The 23,346-nt window shown below is 35.0% G+C and overlaps 1 protein-coding gene across 50 annotated transcripts in view; it reads left to right on the top strand.

Moving 5' to 3' along the window:
• ADGRL2 (adhesion G protein-coupled receptor L2) overlaps nucleotides 1-23,346 on the top strand; it is a 594,788-nt gene that overhangs the window by 421,468 nt on the left and 149,974 nt on the right. For all 50 annotated transcript variants that reach the window (XM_070592496.1, XM_070592478.1, XM_070592481.1 and 47 more), the window contains one exon: nucleotides 22,215-22,387. In XM_070592496.1, coding sequence (XP_070448597.1) covers nucleotides 22,315-22,387 — 73 coding nt within the window. In that variant the 5' untranslated portion in view covers nucleotides 22,215-22,314. The remainder of the gene's footprint in view (nucleotides 1-22,214; nucleotides 22,388-23,346) is intronic.

Genomic DNA, 23,346 nt, shown 5'->3' with positions numbered 1-23,346 from the left:
TTCATAGACATTTCATAAAAAAATGGAAGTTCCTATTTAAAAAAAAGAGACGATATGTTTTACACTCTTTAAACCACGTGTCAGTTATTTTAACATGTTAACGTCTTAAATGAAAGCTAACAAAACATGTAATGAACCCTAAACAATATTTATTCAAAGGTTTATGTGTACCTCTTTGGAGAGTCTGGAATGCAAAACTGTGCATCTGCATGTCTTAATAACTGTATTTAAAAAAAATAAAAAATGTATTTTAAATTGCCTTATTACCAGGATTTGAAACCTAATGTTTTTATTTTAATTATAAAGATAGGTAAACAATATTAGTTTCTTTTTGCTTTCTCTATGTTTCAAAGGCGTTCCCTTTTGTCTATTGGATAGATTTCTTCAAATTGAAATCTAACAAAGGTTTAAAAAGACTACTTTTTATGATGTACACTTTATGTAGTATGATTTTGTGGCATTCACATGATACTGCTAATTCAAAGCTGCACTGAAGAGTGAAAATGTTAAAATCTTAGAATATCAAATTATTCATTTTAAAAAAGAATATATCGCAAATTTTCTCCAGTAATTTAAGCATAATTGCATTGCCTTTATATAAAAATAAACACAATGCCTAAGGAAATATCTGAAATTCAAAATAAAAATGCTGATGCGTTCTACTCATAGATAATTTTATCTGTTATGTTGTATGTTTCCATATTTTAATATAAATATGATTAGTACAACCACTTTTTTGAGATATATATTTAAGAAGGGAAAGAAAACCCATTTAATTATTGAATATTTATGTAATGGTATTTAAAAATTAGTTTATATTTAATGCTCTTTAAATCAGATTATAGATGCAAAAGGCATTTTTGTTTTGACCGAATATAAGTCAAAGCAGAAGGGTAGTTGTTACGACTCAGAGGCCCTAAATAGAAAGTTAGTTTAGGTTCAAGGAAAGGGCTTAGACCTGCATTCAACTACTTGTCAGAGCATCATAACAAATGCTTTGTTGTCTCTTAGTAATTACTGGCCCACGATAGCTATTGGCTAATGCAAAAGAATTACCTGTACCTTTGATATGATTTGAATTATACTTCAAGAAAATCTTTGTCTTAGCTCTCTGCTGTGTGGGATTCCGGTCACAGCTGCAGCATGTTCTGGTATTTAAGAACACATTCTAAAAGCACTTGTCTATCTTTGTAATCTTTATGGAATTTAGGGTTGATTAGTGCTTATAAAATATTTTGTAGAATTATGGTGACATAGAATTATAATGAACCGGATGGTCAAGTGTAACTTTTATAGTTTGCCTATTTTATTAATTTCGTCCTCTTCCACACCTCCCTTGGGTTTTTATTTTTACTGTTTTTCTTGTATTCTGTTACTAATATGTTAAGAAGTAAGTATGTAAGTTCTCCCGACATTTCAGCCTGGAAATCTATAATTGGTTTCATTAAATGAGAATAGATAAACAATTATTACTCAGTTAATGACATTACATGATTAAAAAATCTAGGAATGAATCTTAGGTATCTTAGAATTCACATTTTCTAGAGTTGCATTTTTCAACAACATTTAAGACTGATTTTTAACAGTTTGAGTATTCCTAAAAAAATTAGAGATTAAGAATTAAAGCTCTTTAGAACAATGCTAAATTTAATAGCCTTTAGTACAACCATTGCTTAAGTATTTTAAGGATATTGAGAATCTTGTAAATTACATACACGAATGGCCTCATTCTCTATCTTGGCTGTTAATTCCGTGAAAATCAAAAGGAGCACATCAAGAAGGTTGCAATTGAATCACCACAGTGTTAACTTTTAATCGAAAATATAGCTTTAATTTGTGAGCTTTCTTTATTAAAATCGATATTTTCTGTTTATAAAGAGTAAGTCATCAAAAACTCCTGTGTATGTGTAAAACTGATGATATTATTATCGAATGACTTTTGCACTGTTCTGAAGAACACCTTTTCAGTATTTTGTATATTGCTTTAATATTTTTGATATTTCCTCTGATAAAATGTTTTCTTCAGATGTTTTAATAATTTGATGGTATTCATTTCTGAATTGATGGCTGAGGGCCGTATTTCTCTTTAAAACAGTCACATTTTTTCATTTGACTTCCCACGTAAGCTGATTGACCTCCTAAAAAGAACTGAGATGTAAATCTAGTGATTAATATCACTGTACGGTATAGGTTTTTTTTAATGTGGAGTCATATGGCAGTAGTCTTCAGAGTGTTTCCATATGACTTAATATATATTAAGCCCTCCATAATTAAAAAATGAGATTTGCTGTCCCTTCATGGTTGCCGTTATTTAACTCTTGTAAGAGATTCTTTTAATGTTTGGTCTGGTAATCGACCATTCATTATAACATTGTAAGAGTGATCTTTTTATACTTGACTACTTTAATTCAACCTACAAAAGAAAAACTATTCCCTGTACTTGTCTCTTAAAGAAAAAATAGAAGTTTTTCATTGAAGCGTCCTAAGTGACAGTTTGAAAAATGTATGTATACTGCCATGCTAGAGTTAAATTTGTGTAGTGAATAAAAGAATTTTAAAAGGGGAAAAAAAAAAACTAGTTGGTCTATAAAAAGGATTTGTGTGGACAACTACATAGCACACACAATTGATGCCTTTGATTGACCTGTCGTCCTACTTTGTTGTATTTAGATATGCTCTATCAAAATATAAGGCAAATAAATACATGTATTAGTTCTTGGCCAAGATTTAGCGTTATCTTGGTCTCCTTTTTTGGCAGAAAATTAGGCTCACTCTGTTATCTAAACTTGTAAATTATTGCATTATATATGACTTAAGTATTTGTTGATTTTCCTCTCCTTATCTCCTTTTCTATTAGAATCTAAGACTTAAACTTTTGTGGTAAGTTTCAACCTAAACTTGTACTGTTTTAATTTGTTGACATTATACGTCTTGCAAAAAGAGATTTAAAAAGTAAAAAGTATATGCAACCCTGTAGAAGGATATGTTTTTAGACAGGGAACTATAGTACGTATCAATAATTCAAATAGTTGGAAAGTCAAACTAAAAATCTTAGGAAAGATTCCAGGAAATGCTGTATAATTTTGGCTAAATAGTCAGAATTGTCATTAACACTGCTTATAAAGGTTAACTTTTGGACAGAATCGCAACTATACCACTCTGAATTTTTAAAGTTCCACTTATCCACTTAAACATTAATTCCTTACTTCTCAAATTGACTTTTTAATGATAAGTACTCATTACTCATTAACTCTTCAATATTTTACATCATTTTAATATACAATCAAAAATTGATGAAATGTAAGTGTTTAACATCCAGGTTAAAATTGTTTGAAATCACCTATCTTAGTGGTATAGAAACAGCTTTAAAGGTAGGACTTCTGTCCAGTTTTTGTTGTTGGAAGATTTATGAACAGATTGAAAAATATTTTAACAAATAATTCAGTGGAAATTAGAAACTCTCTGTCTTTAGTAGTGAGCTTCCTTCCTGTGGACTTTGGATTTTATTGATTTTACACAAGCAAGAGATAAAGGATTAAACAATAACTCTGGAACAGCACAGATTTTGGTTCATATATATAAATATTATGAATTTTAAAAAATTGAAAATTGTTCTTAGTTCTAAAGATAATCATCAGAATTTTATCTTTATCTTCTAAAATAGAGTGCAAATACCTAATGGTGTATTTGGTTGTTTAGCTGAAAAGCAGGTGTTTCCATCTTTGGAATTAATTTATGTTCAAGATTGTATTAATCTAACTAAAACCCCTTAAGTCAACTTTTCATTTATACGAACATTTATAGGGTACAACTAAGATCATAAAGGTCAGTTTGAAGGAAGTAAATCTTAATTTTTGGCAACTTTGTCACTCTTCTGTGTTGTGCAATTTATAGTTTTCTCAGGGCCAGAAGATATGACCAAGCCAGAGCGATTCCATTCTTGCCATTATCCTACCTCTCACTCCCAGTTTTGATAAATTAAATTGTATTAAGATGCACAGTTCCAGAGAACTCCTTACTGTATAAAAGAGAATTCTTTTGAGTCCAATTAATAGAAAAGTCCTACCCAAATTATCTTTTGAAAAATCTGATATTTCGTATGTGGCTACGTTCTTACAGTACGTTATGCTTCTGTAGTTGGGAGCACCCGTTCCTGGCAATGTTGCCTGTGTGTAAGTGATAGGTGAGGCTTAGATTTACTTTAATAATTCACAGTATTTATAATGCTTTGGATTTTACTTTCAAGATGGTATTTTTGGTTTCCTACAATGCCACAGAGGCTATTATAGCAGCACATGTGGTTTGAAAAAAATGACAGAACTTGTGGCAGCCAGTTTGCCAAAATTGCCAGACCAAAAGTATGCATTTGCTTGCGTTGGCCTTAAAGTCTGTATTTTAAAATATTGACTGTGTTATCCTTTACAAGAGCAGTTTGATCTCTAAGCACACTTCGTCCAGTTACCCATTAACTTCTGTGCTTTAATTCGATTCATTTTAGATCAACAGCCCCTTATTAAGGCCCTGCCTGGGAAAGTGTACTGCATAAGCACTGTGCTCTCTAGATACTTATAATCTCATGAGAGAAACAGACGTTTCCACAAATAATTATAATACAAGGCGTGCTATAATAATGTGCCAAAATGAAGTGCAGAGGAAATGCCGTGGAAACGTAGGGTGGGTGGAGTAAATTCAAAATGAGTAGTGTAGAAGAAAGCGACCCCGTTCAAGGAGACTTGAAGGTAGGGAAGGATTTCAACGGATGCAGGCTTTCTGAGGAGGACAGTCAGAGGTAAAGGCGCCAGGAAAACAAGGGCAGAATATGGTGCCCTAAAGAGCATGTGTATGGAAGGTAGGAATTGCACAGGGAGTGGAAGGAGACAAACTGGGATGTTAGTTTGGGACATGTTTATAAACAGCCTGTTCTGCTAAGATTAGACTTCATCATATAGGCCAGAAAAAGCCATTAATATTTTCAATTGAAAAGGTGTTCTATTTAATTGCTAACTCTCAAGGTGGTGTAACCAGTGAACTAGAGTGGGGGTATTCTGGAAGAAATAGAACCCTAGTTAGAAGGCCAAGTGAGAGGCAAGGCCACAGACAGATGGGAAAAGTTTTGTGATGGTGGGTTAGGATTTGGTAATTGATTGTAGGGCAGAGGAAGGGCTCAGAATCAAAACCTAGGTTCTAGACAAGTCATTGCTTCCTGCATTAGCCTGCTCAAGAGTAAGGGAGGAGGAATGAGCCCAGCCCGTTTTTCTGACAACACTTTGAGGTGTGTGCATTGTGCCTAAAGAATACCAGCTGCCCCCAAAATTGCTTCAAGTTGATATATAAATTTTTAGTGTGATAAATGTTTACTTCCTATATAGATATTTCTAAAAATATTCTTGAGTATATAACTGCATATGTTTAAGTGATACGCATATTTTTTCAAGTGCTGATTAAAGTGAAACATTTTATTATGTGGATTTCAGGCTATAAGGTTTAGGTTTTTGGTTTGTTTATTTGTATTTTATATGAGGTTCTTACAAGGTAATCAAGAATATAAAAGTCAGCTATTATAATCTGGCTAGAGAGAAATCTTCATTTTGTGAAAGAATACTGTTGTCATGATTAGACCTGTTAAGATAATCTCTTTGTTCAGGGCCATTTTAGTAACATTCTTAACAGCTCTTTCACCAACTAATTTGGTATTCTTAGGTTTCCTTAGATACCAGCCTGCCCCTTTTTGGAAAGCTTAGGGGTTTCTGTGCATCCTTGAAGGTTTTTTTAAATTCATTGCAATTTTTCTTTATTGTGGTTTTCTCTTTTGTTATCACGAACTTATATTTGTCTCTTGGTACCTAGGATATTTCCTGGCTACATCTTGTTCGTTATAAGAATAATGAAATCATTTCCTCAGTGGTGTCTCAGTTGTTTAGACCTAGCAGTAACTGTTAGGTTTTATGGCTGATCCTTTGTAGCTGGTTAATTATGGGTGACAAGGCTGAAAAACAACTAAATGCACCTATCAGCACCTATCACCAGTCATTAACTTGGAGCAGGCTCTCAGTATATTTTTGAATAAACAGTTATCATTGATGATAATGAAGATCACAGTAAATTGCTCTAGAAACTAATCAGTTTCAGCTTCCTCTCATGGATATAGGAAATGATAAAGGTAATAATAAAAGAATTAGTACTGATTTTTCTGTGCTAATCCAAAAGTATTCTTGTTTCCATATAATAGAGAAAATTTGTCTGATGCAGTTATTATAGTGCTTAATAGAGCTTCATACATGGAAAGCTCTCAGTAAATGCTTATTATTATCATTATTGATGTGAATTAAATTTGGTTCCCATGTTTAAATGGCCCTTGTCTTTTGGCATCCATTTTCGCTCTTTAGATTTGTTTTATTTTTTCTCTTATTTTTGTTTGGGAGATTCTCTCTTCTTCTTTTTCTCAATTCTGCTCAGTTTTCTGTTATTTTTTATTGTTGGGTTTTCTATTATTGTTGCTATCTTCCTTAGATGATATATCAGTGATTGATCAGACTGGCTTTATCAGAACTGATGTTCTGAGACTGCAAACAGAAAGTGTTGATGTCTCCCATCCACCTGCAAATATCAGTGCTTTCTGCTTCCGCATTTACTGTATGATTAAATAAAAAGGATAAATAGTTTTCCTTGTTTATTTTTATAATCTGATGCCTCATTGAATTACCATACAGAAAACATGCAAGTAGGACTCTTTTTTTGTAGTTCTTCTCCCTGAACTACAATCACAGCTCCAAAGTCCCTGCCCCCAAATCATCCCAAAGATCAGGATCCTTCCGTGTATTAACAGTTTTAAAAGGGAACCAGTAGGGGAGACTTGTCAGAACTGTATCCTGGTATGAAGGCTGGCTTCTCCTTTTTTCTACTGGTGGATCAGTTATGCTGAAGACATAGATTCACATAAGGTAACCAACAGGAAATAAAGGGAGGTTAACTAATATCGTTGTTGATACTGTACTGGGAATTTTATTTTATTTAGTCGGTTCAGGAAACCGTAAAAATATAGTAGAAATGATTAAAGAGACAGTTTTATGACCATTTTAAAAGACGTTTTATTGGTCATAAGATAAAATGTGTAAAGAAAGATTTTGACAAAATATTTTAACAAATCTATGGTGTAACCATCTAGTCACTTAGCAACCTATGAAACAGTGACATGTAATATCTCATAAAATCGTCGCAAAGGTGGCTCAAATTTTAGCATCAGAGACATTTTCTGGTATGCAAGGAGCCATTCTTCGACAGGTCCTTTCTTCAGTGGGTAATTAGATGTCACAGGTGGATTATCTTTACCTATTAATTGTGAACTGATCATTTTTTGGGGAGGGGTGGTGGTGGTTTGTCTTCCAAAATGTCTTCTAGCGACTAATACTAATCTGATTAAAATATTATTGTGTTCTTGCATTCACAACAGAAGACTACTGTAAATTTCGTTATATGAAACTGAATAACTATAGTTTTATTTAAAGTATTAATAAAATCTAAATTTGCACATCGTAGCTGTAGAGTCTCAAGGTTTTAATTTAGTGAAATGCCAGAATAATTTCTTGTTTTTACTTTGACGAGTGTTCTGTGAGAAGCGTGTCTTCCTCAATTAGGACAGACATATATATTATACCATTTATAGAGTCTAATTATTAAAACCTGTTAAATTTCATTATTCAGATATCTTTCTGCAAATGAGGTGCTTAGGTTTATTGTCAATGTTGTTAGATTCATATATTGAAGTCGATTAAGTTGCAAATGCTGGTGTGAGAATGGGTGGAAAGTTAGGATTTAGAAATAGCCATGGTTTTTCAGCGGCCTCAGTAAATCATAAATACTAAAAAGAAATAATCTACAATGCTGCATGCATTATAGGCAGTATTAGATATCTTAATTGCAAACTAACTAAGGGTGAAGTTTAATTCCCAGTGTGAAATTTACTGCTTTTTCATATAGAGGTCGTGTTGAATTGGAGTGCCACTGTTGGTCCCATAGTTTTGAAGGAGAAAAGAGATGTGGACTTCTAATTTTTTCGTTCCTTGTTCTCATGGTGATGCAAGTGTAGTGTACCTGTATGTTGCTCTCTACTTAAAAAATTTCGCTTTAGGAGGAATTTTACTGTTGGAAACGGTATTTTCTGAAATTCAGAATATTGCCTGGAAAACATAGATGTGGAAGCCTACTTTGTCGAAATTTTTGCAAAGGAAAAATTATCTTCTCACACTGGCCCGGTGGCCCAGTGGCGGTTAAGTGCACACGTTCTGCTTTGGCGGCCTGGGGTTCGCCGGTTCGGATCCCAGGTGTGGACATGGCACCGCTTGGCAAGCCATGCTGTGGTAGGCGTCCCACATGTAAAGTGGAGGAAGATGGGCACGATGTTAGCTCAGGGCCAGTCTTCCTCAGCAAAAAGTCCACATTTTGTAATACGTCAAACGTTGTAAATTTTCAATATTTTAGATTATAAATTGTTTTTGTAAGTGCTGTTAGATTTTCAAGTATTTTGAAGAAAAATTATCAGGAGATTATTCTCCTGGTGTTTGGTTGGACCTGAGTTGCAGGTTTACTTTCTAATTGTGGAGCTTTCTGCTCTTCACTTGTACAATGAGGAGACTCAGTCGTTTTTAAAACTTTTCCTTGAGGTGGCTTATTTGACTTCTATAAATGATAAAAATGATAAGGTATTTTACGCCAAACAGTGACAAATTAAGCCTTCTGAAAAACAGCCATTACTATTTTCTGTGTTTTGAATTGGCATTCCTCAATATTTAATTAAACATTTCATTACAAAATAGTCTGAAGTAGAAAGAAAAAAATCCTTGAAAATCTCTATTCTAGGACCTCTCTAAGTTTCTTTCCAGTTTTAAAACATTATGTTTTGGTTTGACACTTTGGTTTCTGAATTCCGTTCACTTTTCTTTATCCTTTCTGCTGTTCGTGCACATTATTTCCATTGTTCGGTTTATTCATCACCTCTTCCTCCCTCTCTCCTCCCTATTTACCTAAGGAAGGAAGCTTCCTTTCTGTGGAAAACATTTGTTAGGTGCTGTTTGCCAGGAGAGTGCCAGGGTGCCTGGCACTGAGGTTGTAGATGGGGAAGCCATGTGTTCTGTTTTCAGTTAGCTCGCAGTAATTTGAAAATGATATTTCAGATACTTCGTGATAGTGGAAGGCACATTGTACTTCGGACACAAGTGGCAGTGTTCCTGTGGTATGTGTGGTGGAGGTTTGGGGAAGGAGGGAGTTAGAAAATCCAGTGATGAGCCTCAACTGAGTCTTGGGGAAGGCATAGCGGCTGGCTAAGGCACGGGTGACTGAGGGGATTCCAAGCAGAAGGAGCAGCATAAATAGGCCATGCGAGGTCCCGAGGTGAAGGTAAGCCTCCTGTGGTCCACGAATGGCGTTCCCAGTAAATAAAGGGTGGTGGTTGTCAAGTTTAGATGTTAGCTAAAAAAGAAATGGTAAAAATTTTTTAATGGTAAAAATTATCATGATTTTCCAGAAATTTGGTTAATTTATTGTATATCCACTGTATTAATCACCAGGATATGACACCACTCAGCAGAATCAAGATTAAAGAGGTGAGCAAAAGCCGTGGTCCATAAGGAGCCCTCACTCCCTTCATTACCTTAAAGTAGTTTCTAAAGTTGTTTGTGCTCTTGTCTCATTTCCGTATCTTCTGCATCATTGTATTGCTTGCAGTACCAGCCTCAGTGCCTTGAACAAAGTATGCATCCTGGGAATTTTTTTGGTTTGGTTGGAAGACACTGGTGCTGAAGGAAGATGAATATTGAAAATTTTGACGAAGAGATTTTAAAAATAGTTTCAAAGCTTAATTGGTGTGTCACCATAAGATAAGCCAGTAACCACTACATACCACTGATACAGGCAATGACTGTAGGAATTTGAGGAAGGAGAGGTTTTTCCAGCCTGAGATGCTCAGGTTGGCTTATGGCATAGATGGTTTTTTAAACCTATCAAGTCTGTAGAGAATTTCCTTGGGTGGAAAGGAGGGAAATGCTTTCTATATGGGTAAAAAGTCTTGCATGAAAGTCACTTTGAAAGACATATTCAGAATTACTGAGCAAATAAATTTGACAGAACCAGAGGGTTGGATTAAACTTTTTTTTTTTGATGAGGAAGATTGTCCCTGAGCTGACATCTGTGCCAGTCTTCCTCCATTTTGTATGTGGGGTGCCGCCACAGCATGGCTTGATGATCTGAACCTGTGAACCCCTGGCCACTGAAGGGGAGTGCGTGACTTTAACCACTACGCCACCGGGCTGGCCCTGGATTAAGTACTTTTGAAGTTAGGTCTGTTTGGGTTCTATTCCCAGTTTTGCATTTTGCCCCTTTTTTTTTTTTTTTAACTTTTTCTATTTACCACCACTCCTCCAGCCCCCAGTTGTAATTTCTCTGTTGTTAAAATAGAGATACTAGATTTGTTGTGCTAATTAAATTACAGTGAGATAATAATATATGTCCTTATGGGAAAATTTAAAAATCAGCAGTTCTGAGATCTGCCTTTGTTAGGTCACAACCACAAGTGTTTTCCTTGTCTTATGTATAAGTGATCTCTAGGATTGATTCCATCCAGTTTTACACCTTTTTATGGTTTAAAAATGGAGGTTGGTATGCTGGATGGAGGGCAAGAAATCAGCCATGAGATTTTTGCAAAAATTTAGAGAGAAAAAGGTTAGGGCAGAGGGAATGAAAGGAGAGAGAGGAGATTAAGACATTTTAGAGAAAGAATCAATAAAAACAGTGAGGGAATGTGTACCACTTTAAAATGAAGTACCTTTTATGTTAACAGAGCTATATTTTACCCAAACTTAAAATGAATAATGCTCTAGAGGATTTTCGTTTTAAAAACTATTAGAGACTGAGCTAATTTCATTTGTGTTTATATATCCATGCTTGTACACTTGTACACATTTAGTAAGCTTGGTTCAAAGAAAATCTGTTATTTCATAATGGGTGCGATTATTTTCCTTTTACCATTTCACACTAGTGTATTTCTTTGTTATTGTAAGTCAGCAATTGAAGAATATATTATAATTCATGCCAAATCAGTATATGGGTGTAGAAGGTTTTTTAGGAGACTAATAATGGAGTAGAGGCTTCTTTCATGCATATGACTGTATAAAATAAAACATTATTAATGTTAGCAGGTGTTGCACTTTAATCTCCTAGAATGATTGTTTGGTACCAGCGGGAGATTTATTAAGCCTGAATCGTGTGAAAGTGTGTGTGCATAAGCCGCTACTTAGATTGTAAAAACGCTATTGAAAACCGTTAAAAAGTTTTAGCTGTAATTGGCAGAGAAGTATTAACTGTGCTAAAAGAAGTGTGTGTGTATGGTGGCCCCTGCGCCTTCACCTTTTTATCATTTATCTTCTTGTATTAATGTCACTGAGTTATTAATTCATGAGCCAGGATGGGAAGGGTGAAGGCACCATTTAAATGTGTGGCAAATTTATCCTTATCGCTAGAGACATGAAAAAAAGTCATTTTGTGTTATCTGTAAAATGGAAAGGACATTTTAAAATTTCATTTACAGTAATCCACTTCACTTCCAGTAAAACACCTAGATTATTACTACCATAATATAATGCTCTTATTAAAAATTTGTAACCTTCTCCACTCTTTTGTCTTATGTATAATATTGATAGAAAAGTTTAGCCTTCATCTATTTTAATGTGATACCTATTAACTGTAGCTTAGACCTGTTATTATGGTATGTTATAGTATGACTATTCAATTTTAAGAAACTTTAGATTGCAAAAAATAAAAATATTTATTGTAATAGTAACAAAGTATTTTGATTGAGGAGAGCCTATATATAGGGAAATGGAAAACTCTAAAAATACTTTTGTTCTAAAACAAATGTGTGCATTAATTGCGACTTCATGATCTTTTGGAATAAGATTGATGATTTTGGCCTTGTAGAATTGTAGCTTTATAGTAGAAATTCAGCAAATTAGATTTTAGCAGTTTCCTGTTGAATATAATGTGGAACTGGGATATATCCAGTATTTCATATGGGTGAGTAGGAGTGGTGACAGAAATTTCAGAAGTTTGAAGCCACTTTTACCAACAGCTATTTGAAACCATCATATTAATGGTAGAATACCTCCGGGGTCTTGTCCAAACCTCATTACTTTTCAGTCTGCCATTACTTACTGTTTTGATTGGTTTTACGTTCTCTCCTCGGAGTGGTAAGATAGGTTACTGTGGTAATGTCCTTTATTTATTTTTTTTTCTGGAATTTCCCCCCAAACACTGTTAAGCCGTACATATTGGCTCTGTTACACTCATACTGAGACACTAATTTGTTTTGGTCAGTGTAATGCAGCTTTGTTTTATTTTCCTCATTGTAGCATGGTTAATTTACCTTTACATTAACATTTAAATTAATTTCTTAAAATAACAGACTAAAGTTGTTTTGACTATTTTGGCAGAGATTGATCGTTATTGGTCAGCTCGTTACTTGACTGAACTGCGTTCAGTTATCTCCACCTTGTGCCTGTTCATCTCTAGCAGGCGCTGGCAAACTGGTTGGCCAGCTATTTTTGTAGTAAAGCTGGTTGGCACACAGCCACGCTCATTCATTATGCATCATCTGGGGCGGCTCTGGCACTACAGCGGCAGGGCTGTATAGTGTGACAGAGACTGTATGGTCCTTAAAGCCCAAAATATTTACTATCTGGTCATTTATAGAAAAAGTTTCCCGATTCCTGCACTTTAATGTTAGGCTACATAATTCCTTGCTTCTAATGTTTCCAAACATAATGGTGGAATACTATTGATAGTTTTTAGCTTAAGAGATTTGAGCAATCACTAGTTATTATCATTGGTAGTTATTAAGCACAGTTTTTTGCTTTTCTTTATATGTGGAGTAGCAACAAGGGATATTTTTTCCTCAGTTTTCTGAATTGGAAAGTTTAGAAAAATTGTTGAAATGCTGCAAAAATACATTTGTCTTTAACCAAATGAGAGAGTCTTGGCAAGTAATTCAAGCTTCTAGTCAGTGTTTCTCAGCTTTTTATAACCTATGTTTCTTTTTATTAAACATCACTGTTTTATTACAGCTTTAATGTTATTTGAAATTTTAATGGAGGTTATAAAATTATATTTTAAAGTTGAAAGTCCCTTTTCTAAAAAACCACATACCTCCCCCACTCCATGATTGAGGAGTTAAGAAGCAGTGACACATAAAATGATATATTTTAATTTTTGAATGAACTAAAGTTTTTGTTTCTGTTTTCAGATTTTTTATGTTTAGCAACCATTCAAAATGACTCAGTTCATCACTGTTTCTTGGTAGCTGTGTCCGAGACTATTTCTCTTGCCTTCCCATCTCAGTCTCCTAATGCTCTTTAGAGGACCCAGCCACGCCAGCCATACAGAATTGTCTAACACTGGAACTAAGAGTCTGTTCTGCTCATTCACTTAGACTACAGCTTTATTTCTAATGTTGTTAATTAAGTTAATTTTCAGAAATAATTGGTGTATTCCTTTTCTCTACAATTCAGTAAAATGCTCTTATTTTGAATTTTGCTCATAGACACTGATGTATGTGGTATGGAGCATAGGGCTTGATGGAGACCGGCCTTGGCTAAGGCACAGGAACTTGCTCTTTCTGGAATAAGCCCCTGAGGTTGTCTTACTTTTTGATCATGTGTAGTTTCTCCGTGAAGGCAGAGTGTGAATATGTGAGCTGAATAAGTCAGGTTATTAAATTATGGCTGCCAATGTAATCATCTGAAGTAGGTTTCAAAAAAACGTTCTTCTAAAATAGCAACTCCTTTAGAGACAATTTCTAAAATGTGAATTATGAGAATAATTGCTGAGACATATTTTGATAGAAGAGACAAGCCCTTAGTGGAACTTGTTGCGGTAGCCCGTAAAAATCGTCCTCACGATTACTTTAGGTGGAATCAGGACCATAAACGTGTAATTGGAGTAATTGAGAAAATAATGGAAGAGTAAATTTATTGTGTATTCCTACCCTGGTATGTAGTTGCTGAACTTGAGGCCTAATGTCTGTGAATTGTCCCAACCCTCGTAGTGGTGGGGTAAGCCAGGATTCTAGAGTGTGCTCCTGGTTTCAGTCCTGGATTCTTCATCAAGGTGGTATTGGTTGGTCTAGGGTACATATCTCAAGGGAGACAGAAGTCCAGAAACTGCTTTTATTTCTCTTCTCTCTCATTATTTTGTTATAAAATACATTTAATACCATTAAGTTGTTTGGAAATTTAGCAATTATTAATTAATGCAAATTTTGAGTCTTCATCATTTTCCTGTGTATTTAATTCTCCTTAGAAGATTATTAACTTTTTGAAGGTGGCAACCATATCTTAATCTGTTTTATAATCCCTTTGGAACCTAATACAAGACAATTAATGTGTAAGGTAAGAATAATAATCAAATAAGTAACACTCATTTCAGTACTCAACATCAAAAATATTTAGACTGTAATCACTAGGTATTCATTGACTTAAACTGACATACATTCAGTTATAGTGTTAATATTATCTACCTTATTTTAGAAATAAGATTTGCAAGGTTAGGAGACTATTTATTGACAAAGCTTGCAAATGAGTTGTATCATTTATTGATTACAAAACGCAGTGTGCTGTATACTTCACAGAATTTTCTTCAGCTTGTTACTGTGTGTTTTTTATCTTACTGTTAATTTTTCTTATTTATTTTTAAGATCAGTTGACATATTTTACCCCGATTACCTCATTACCTCTAGAAACCTCTGGTCACGGTGATATTGATGATCTAACATACAACAGATCCTGCGTCATTATTATTTCATTTAGTGGTTGTATATATAGACCAAGAGGGAATCTGAATATCGATTCAGGGAATGGCTAGTAACAATGATTTATGAACAAAGGATCCAGTGCAGTGACCCAAGCAGAGGATTGCGTTTCTTGAGCAACACTGGGTTTTTTTCTTTTCTATTTGCCTGAACAATGATTAGTCCATTATATCATAGATGTTAACGTTAAAACGTTCTTTCCATGACTGTTAAGATTCATTGTTAATCTTATTGGAGGAAGTCCTTAGGTTTATTTTTTTGCCGTGAAAGCAACTTCTCAGGTACTTTGGTTGATAAGATTTGTCAGTCTAGAATAATTTGTTAATTTATGACGTATATTGTAAGCACTTTAAATAGCACTATAAAGGAATAAAATTAAGATAGCTCGTCTGGAAATACTAAGAATTAAGTTAACATTTAGCTATCATTACCTAAGGGATGTTAGTTTTACTCATGTAAACATTTTGAAAATCAAGTCATTATTCTTTTGGTATTTCATTGCTTTTCATGATCCCAAAATGACTTTGTTCTATTTCCATTTTTTGTTCTAGAGTGAAAGATAATAAAACGTATAAGTGAGTAAGTTTATCTGAACTACTTAATTAGTGACAGTAGTGGTTTTAGAGCACGGGTTAAATCTTGGCCATGCTGTTTACTTACTAAGTCCTTGAACAGTTTAAGTATTCTCATTTTCAGGCAAAATGGAGGTAAGACGTATTCCTTCACGTTGTTGTGAAGATTGCATGAAATAATATAGGTAAACTATTTAGTTTATCTATATAGTCTAACTGTCATCTTGGAGGAACCCAACTATGTGCCAGGCAATTTTTTGGGGGGGAGTGGTGAGGGTGGGAGGAGACTTGCATATATTTTTCCATTTTTCTGTAGTGAACATTGATTTCTTCTGGGGATTTTAAATTAACTTTCTTGTTTTGCTGAGGAAGATGTGCCCTGAGCTAATGTCTGTGCCAGTCTTCCTCTATTTTGTATGTGGGTTGCTGCCACAGCATGGCCGCCGATGAATGGTGTAGGACTGCGCCTGGGAACCAAACCTGGGCTGCCAAAGTGGAGCGTGCCAAACTTAACCACTAGGCCACAGGGCCAACCCCATATAGCTTTTTCTTAGGAAAGGTTATTTTTGAATTAGACTGTAATCTCCCTGAGGATAAAGAGTTTTGTCTCTTTTGTTCCTCAGTACAGAGCACATGATAGATGCTCAGTAAATGTTTGTTGAATGAATAATTTAGTCACTAGCAGAGAGAATGGCTTTGTAATTAGCCTTGATTAGAATTCAAGCTCTGTGACCTGCTTGTTGAGTAACTTCAGAGGAGTTACTTCTCCTTCCTGAGCCTCAGATTTCTGACCTGCGTAATGTTGACATCATAAGAATTGGTGATGTATGTCTGATAGGGTATTTCATACATAGTAAGCACTCAGGAAATATTTTTGGCCGTAGTACCCATAATTTGCATTCAACTCAAGAAAATTGCATGAGACTTCCAGACTGTTGGAAGGTTAAGAGGAAATACACTGTCCTAAAGTTGGAGAGGAGTGCCATATAAAAATAGCTTTCCCTTTCCCCCAAATGGGGAAAAACTAGCTTCTATGTTGTAGGTGTCTGATAATTTTAATAGTAAATACAAAATATTTTGAACAAATGGATTTATAATTTTTTTGTAGAAAATCTGGAGAAGCTGTCAAATTTTCATGATATATAAGGTAATATTTTGAACTGGGCATGTAGCTTCATTTTTTTTTTTTTCCCCTTTTGAAACTTCATTTGCAAGTTTATGTTCAGTCATAAAAGGTCCCCTACATTGGTTCGAAAATGACAGCCATTTGTTTTTATTATTTCAACTGGAAGGATTTTAATGAAGAGAATGGCAGACTGCCCCACACTGTGCCTCCGGTGTCCACAGCTCCCAGCCTCCACAGCTCCCAGCCTCTTTCGCATGCTCAGCATGACTCCTAGGTATTATAGTGGATGGCAGATGTAATTTACTGGGAGCATTCCTGAACTCGTCTCCTTTCTCCTGCTCCTCTAAGCCCTCTCGTAGGCGAATTTATTTCTTCCCCACGAAGAAGTTTCAATACAGGGTAAGATCAATAATGAATGGTAAGGGGACTTTAGCATAAATAGTTTAATTAAAGTACTCTAGACTTGAAACCAGCGTCCGCAGAAATGAAATGGAGAAAGAAGGTGGAAACTAGCGGTTGGCCACGTGGTTTTAAAATCTCTATCAGCATTCCCAACCCCAACCCTATCTTTGTGAAGGGAAAGAAAATAAACGCAAAAGGATGCAAAGGAACGTTGAACGTCTGGAGCTAAAAAAGGCTTTCTGATTAGCGATAACAAGAGTTCACTTAGACAACTTACTGAAAGAAACTCCCGAGGGTGTTGATGTTTTCTCCTCTGTTAACAAGAAGGGGAAATTCTGGCCTGCAAGGACCGCGCAGAAGATATTTCTGAAAAATAAACACCCTGAATGAGGGTTAGCTAAACTGTAATGAAACTGTAATTTATTTTTCATTTCCAAGCCTTTGCATGGGGGCAGAGTGGGGTTAGTATCATCCTTTTTTCTTGTTGTTTTGGTAAAATATAGAAAAACAGCTTTCTTTTGCTAGTAAATTCTGTCTCATTATGATTTTAATTTTATAGCGCAAATAAAACCAGAAAGACATTTTGTACGGCTATCTTTAGCGTTCATTTAGAGTTGACATACATTTAGTGTGTAGGATTTTAGCCTTACCCAAGGCATTAATGTTTCATTTTACACAGCATCAGTGCATAATAACAAGGATGGGTGACTTAGATAGGTCTCATGCTTACATGGCACTTTGCTTTTCCTGTTCTCATGCTTGTGGTTGTTTTGGGTTTAATATCCAGTGTTCACAGTAGTGCAGTGTCCATGAGTAGAAGTCAAAGGTAAAGCTTTAGATATGAATCCTTATGGTGGCTTTGCTCTTAATAGAATATTAATATTAGTTAACCAGTCTTTTAACATTTTGAATCATCTTTTCCTCTTATTAATTTGAAGCATGTTATATTCTACTTCTTTCATTAATGCTTGTAACAAATGGGTTTTATTTTTTTCTATTTTTGCTAAATAGGCTGCATCACATGTAAGGTTAAATGTAGTTTCCTGGTAATGTAAGATACATACACCAATGTTAAAACTGATTTGTGGTGTTTTCCTAATTTTGCTGACAATTTAAGACACAGGATGTTTAATGCAGACAATAAATATAAGCAGGTTACTGTCTGAAAGGTTGGAGCTAACTGCACATTTTAAGTAGTGTATAAAACATCGAGGGCTGTTGGGATATAAACAGTGCTGAGGCATATTCCTGGAAGTCCTTGTTCAGCTTTGGAAGGTTTAGTGGTAACGATGCATTAATTGACTTTTTACATGACAGAGTAATAGGATACTTAGATCTAAAAAAAGTCTTGACAGAGGTTTGGTAGACAATGGCATGTGGTTTATAGAAACAAGATTAGGGTGAAATTGTTTGAATCTTACTTGAAGGATAAGGAAAAAAGGAGGAGGAGGTTGCACATCAGAAGTGGCTTGGATCTTTTAAAAACCAGAGTCATTTGTAGTTCAAGTAGAAATGTTCTGTTTGTTTTTATTAAGACCTGAACTGTTTCTTAGCATTATGAGAGGTTCTATCCGTGCACTGTGCCTTTACACTCCCAATTTCTCTCGGAAGCTCTTGGGGAAAGGTTTTCTGCAAATCTAAAGACAAACTGGTTACTAATATGGGGAATCACTTAATCTTTTCTGTTGATTGAAAGGAATTTTGGTAGCCCTTTTCTGATTTTGTTCCTTGTTTTCGTTTTGCACTGCAAGGAGCATTCACTGAGCTTCATTTTGCAGGTGGTCGTAGAGTTTGCAAGACAAGTCTGTTAGCTACGTCTATGCCTGTGAGTGTCCTTTGGCTCCACTTTGATTTAGGAGCAATGTTTTCCTGGGATTAGTTTCACCATATATGATTATTCATCCATTCTATCCTTAACTAATTATGGTTTGTTAAGTATTTCAATTTTCATTAGCATTTTTTTAATGGAAGGTTGTTTTTAATTGGGATCACAACAGGAAAATCTTTTGACTCTTTTTTCAAGGTTGCATTTAAAGCTTGAGCTTTTGAAAATAATTTTATTTGATGTGAAGCTGACTGGATATAGGTTGTAGAATGAGAAAAATAAGTTTGATACTCTTGTTACCTACTCACTGCACAGACAGTTGGACAGACTTCAGCTTTATTTGCAAAAAAGAAGACATGATTTTGTTACATTCCAGGACCTGTTTCTGTTTGTTACAAAGAATCATTGATACTAAGTCTCACAACTGCTGAGAGTGTGCTTTTGAAATTGTTTCACATTCTCAAACATTAAAATGCTGTTTCACACTCAAACCTTATGAATGCACTGAAATTTTAGTATCGTTGAAATCTGTTTTTAAAATATTCTGTCCTGGCCAAAGACCACAAAAGAGGTCTTGGTTGTGTGGTTTCCTCCTCCTTTCCCTCGCTAACAGGGGTTTTCCTATCTTGGCAGCTGTTTCCTACAAAGGCAGTCATCAGTCCCTGATTTCTTCCTTCCCTTTCTTCCCACAAACAAGGACTCTTTCAAATAGCAGATGACTGAAGACAGACTGATCTGAAGTCGCTTTAAGAAAGTGGAAATGTGTTCAAGAGTTGTGCATGTGGGCCAGCAGCCTGTATGCATGAGTTCATTGAAACGAAAGTACCCATTACACCCAGGACTTGGACTGTCAGAATTCTTTGCTTGAATCAGGGGCATTCCAAAGGCTGACTTAATTCTGCTGGTAGTAATTAATGCACCTCCTGCACGCGTTAAAATTATTCTACTTGCTTGATCAGATCATTGAACAGTTTGTTAGGATATAAGAAATTGCTCATCGCTTAGCCTTTTCGATGTGACAGGCCATGAGACTATCTGACTTCTCTTCATGCTTTATATAGAAGAGCGTGCGGTTTTAAGGCAGGGACTTTGCCACAGCGGTTGTCAACTGCAGGTTTACCTGGGGTTTAGTCTTTTGCATAGTCTTTGGGAACTCGGCGAGAAAATTGTATGGGGACAGCCAGCCAGTTCTGCAGGGTCCTGTGGCCTGTCTCCATCAGATTCATTTTTGAGGTATCATTCTTTTTATATTTTCGGCATTCAGAGGAAGCAGGTTGCTCTTTTCCTTTTCGTCTCATTCTTTTGGACAGAGAAACATCTGAGATGTTCTCGGAACGGGGTGGTACTAATTCTGACTCCCCTCATCATGATACCTAATTGTCTGCAGAGGCTTCAGAGAAAGCTGAAAAAATTGGGCTGATGTGGATCATGTAGGAATATATAGCGAAGCAGTTTGATCTCTGAAGCTCTAGGAATGGTAAAACAAACTCCCTATTACAGAAATATCTTGCTAGTTTCATCTGTGATTCTGTGGATCTCTATATTTAAACACTAGGTAATACTACAGATTAATTTTTTACATTCTTTTTGGTGTGTTTGTTGGTAAAGCAAGATAGTGACTTTATGGCGTGAAGTGTTCTAAACCATTTAGAATCTGACCGCTGTTCCACTGAAGTGACGTTATGGGGAACTGATGACAGAATGCAGTGAACTGCTAATAGATGCGCGTATGATACATGAACCATGTAGCAAATGCAGAGTAGCTCGGATAATGTGAAGCAGAACTCAGTCAGCTAGGAAAATTTTGTTTTCTAAATTTTCTCTACGCTTTAGTGACAGCATCTATATTACATAAGATTTCATTTTATTTGAGTATATCTATAGAGACAACCTCAGAATGGGGTTAGTCCTCTCACTGCCCCACTTTTAAAAACTCTTCATTTATAGCAGATAGAAAGGGTAGCTTGAGGAAACTTCGGGAAGACTTAGAAGGAAACAATAGGAAGTTAATATGAAGAAACTGTTAAGATGTCCCTTTAAAGGAAAAAATTTGTAATTTCTTTACCTTCAGAATGTAGACCAGGAGGCTGGATATGTATGGGAACTGCTTGCATTTTATGTGTATTATAGGGCTAGTATTTACTCTGTGATTTTTTTATGTTACCGTAGAAAGAAGTAAGACACTTCAGTAGAACCCAGCAAATGACCTGGTCTCATGTGACCCTAAGAACTGGAGATACTGATTAAGTCCCATTCCTGAAGTTTTTGTATCCTCTCCGGTTGAAGGAGTGGATCCTTAAGAGCTAGTCAAAATTAGACTTGGCTCTGAGTTTTATGTTTTTTGCCACCTTTCCCCCAGTTTTTTAAAAAACGGTGATGCGACCTTGTTGATATCATCATCATGGTCTAGGGGTTTTATTGGTCCATTGGATGGACCAACCCACTCAAGGGTGGAGGTTTGAGCTTATTAAGTTATACCTTGCTATAAGAAAAACCAATATGGGAAAATCTGAAACTTCGAAATGAAGTAGTTGAGACAATCACTTTATTAAACTGCTCCCTCTATGAATAACTACCAATCAGAGAAATAACAATTTGCTATGTGATGTTTAGGAATGTGATGTTTTCAGGATGCTATTGTTATATAAATTAAAGTACACCCATATGTTAAAAATTGTACACCCTTGTATAGAAAAATAAACTTTTATTCATTATATCTCTGATCTTTCTTGCAAAGTAACAGGATAAAATAGTAGATAATATTGCTGTTACCATCACTAGAAACAAACAAAAAAAGCATATGTATTTATAAAATTTTGTTAGAGGTATTATGCATTTCAGTTAGTACTTGGATAAAAAGACTGAAATGTGGCATGGAGAGACAGATGTATTATTCTAGAATGACTTTGTAAGCTTTTCAAAGAAAAATTCATCATTGGAATTTATATAACTATTATGTCAATTCACATGTTCTCATTATCTATAAATTTTGGGGAGGGTTTTGATCATTTTCAGAATGTAAGACTCAGATATCCAGTGTATAGGAGCAGCTTCCATATTGGATATAGAATCAAAATATATACCTTTTTTTTTTTTAAAGATTGGCACCTGTTGCCAATCTTCTTCTCTTTCTTCTTCTTCCCTAAGGCCCCCAGTACATAATTGTATATTCTAGTTGTAGGTCCTTCTGGTTGTGCTATGTGGGACACCGCCTCAGCATGGCTTGATGAGCAGTGCCATGTCCGCACCCAGGATCTGAACTGTTGAAACTCTGGGCTTCTGAAGCAGAACTCTCGAACCATTTTTATTTTTTCCATACTTAGGAGAGGGAGAGAGGAAGGGAGGGAAAGAGACAGAGAGTTGTTGTTGTTGTTGTTTTTGTGTTTTTTGTGACGTAGCAGAACCATAGAGTAAATGATGGATTTGTTTCTTTTTCAGATATGAGGATCAATGATGCAGACTCCTGGGTTCGATGAAGCTGGGCATTTATAACTAGATTCATTAAGGAATACAAAGAAAATATTTAAAAGGATCAATAATGGTGTCTTCTGGTTGCAGAATGCGAAGTCTGTGGTTTATCATTATAATCAGCTTCTTACCGAACATGGAAGGTAAGATGCAGTTTAAATTTTATTTTTTAAATCCAGGAGAACTTAAACTATGCAGTCTTCTTTATATAGAAGTGGCTGAGATGAGTATTATTTTATTATTTTAGAAATAACTGTTAAAAAGATTTCTTGAATGTTGAATTCTTTCTTTGGCAGTTGAATTATTTTTGTTATACAGCTATATATTATGGAAAGTGCTAGAAGTCTGAATTTATATGTTACATAAATTCATAATCATTGTAAATAATTGTGAGAGAATTAAGTGAAAGCTTTGTTTTGGTATATATTTTACAGTTATTGACTAAATTTATTCCAGTAAAATTGGAAGTATTTTGTGGCAACTCTTTCACTTCATCGTTCATTTTATCTACTTAAGTGTGGTCATAGTTCTAAAACTCCTAAATAAAATTTTTTCATATCTTGTGGAAAATGTTATTGTTTTGCAGTTCTTCCTTTTTAATGTTATCTATATCTTTTTGAAGACAGACCTGATTTTTAAAGAACTAAAACTCTTTTGAGACTTAATGAAATAATTGGAACAATCATTTATTAATTACTATATGGGTTTCCTTGTATCCATTATTTCTTTAGTCTTATATGTTATTTCCATGTGACAATAACACCCTTTTGGGTGCTTTTTACAGAGCAGGTCAGAAGTTAATATGGAGCTAAGATGTGTTAATTTTATAGCTAGTTGATAGTGGTAGTTATTGTATTTGGCATGAAGATATATTAATCTTGTAAAATCTGTGAAGAATACAAAATCTCTGAGAATGTTTGTAAAATATAGTGGAGTTTTTTGTCCCAATTAAATATTCTTGAAAATATTTTAGAATTTTAAGATTGGTTTTATATATACTTTTAAGCGATCCCATTCATAGCTATTAATAAAATGGTAGATGGAGAAAAGAGGCATACAGTCAACTAATAGATAGAAACTTATTATTTCATTGTCTTTGTAA

The sequence above is a fragment of the Equus przewalskii genome, chromosome 24, assembly GCF_037783145.1.
Source record: "Equus przewalskii isolate Varuska chromosome 24, EquPr2, whole genome shotgun sequence".
Classification (NCBI taxonomy): Eukaryota; Metazoa; Chordata; class Mammalia; order Perissodactyla; family Equidae; genus Equus; species Equus przewalskii.
The sequence above is the reverse complement of the archived record's forward strand: the minus strand, read 5'-3'. Positions and strand labels throughout refer to the sequence as shown.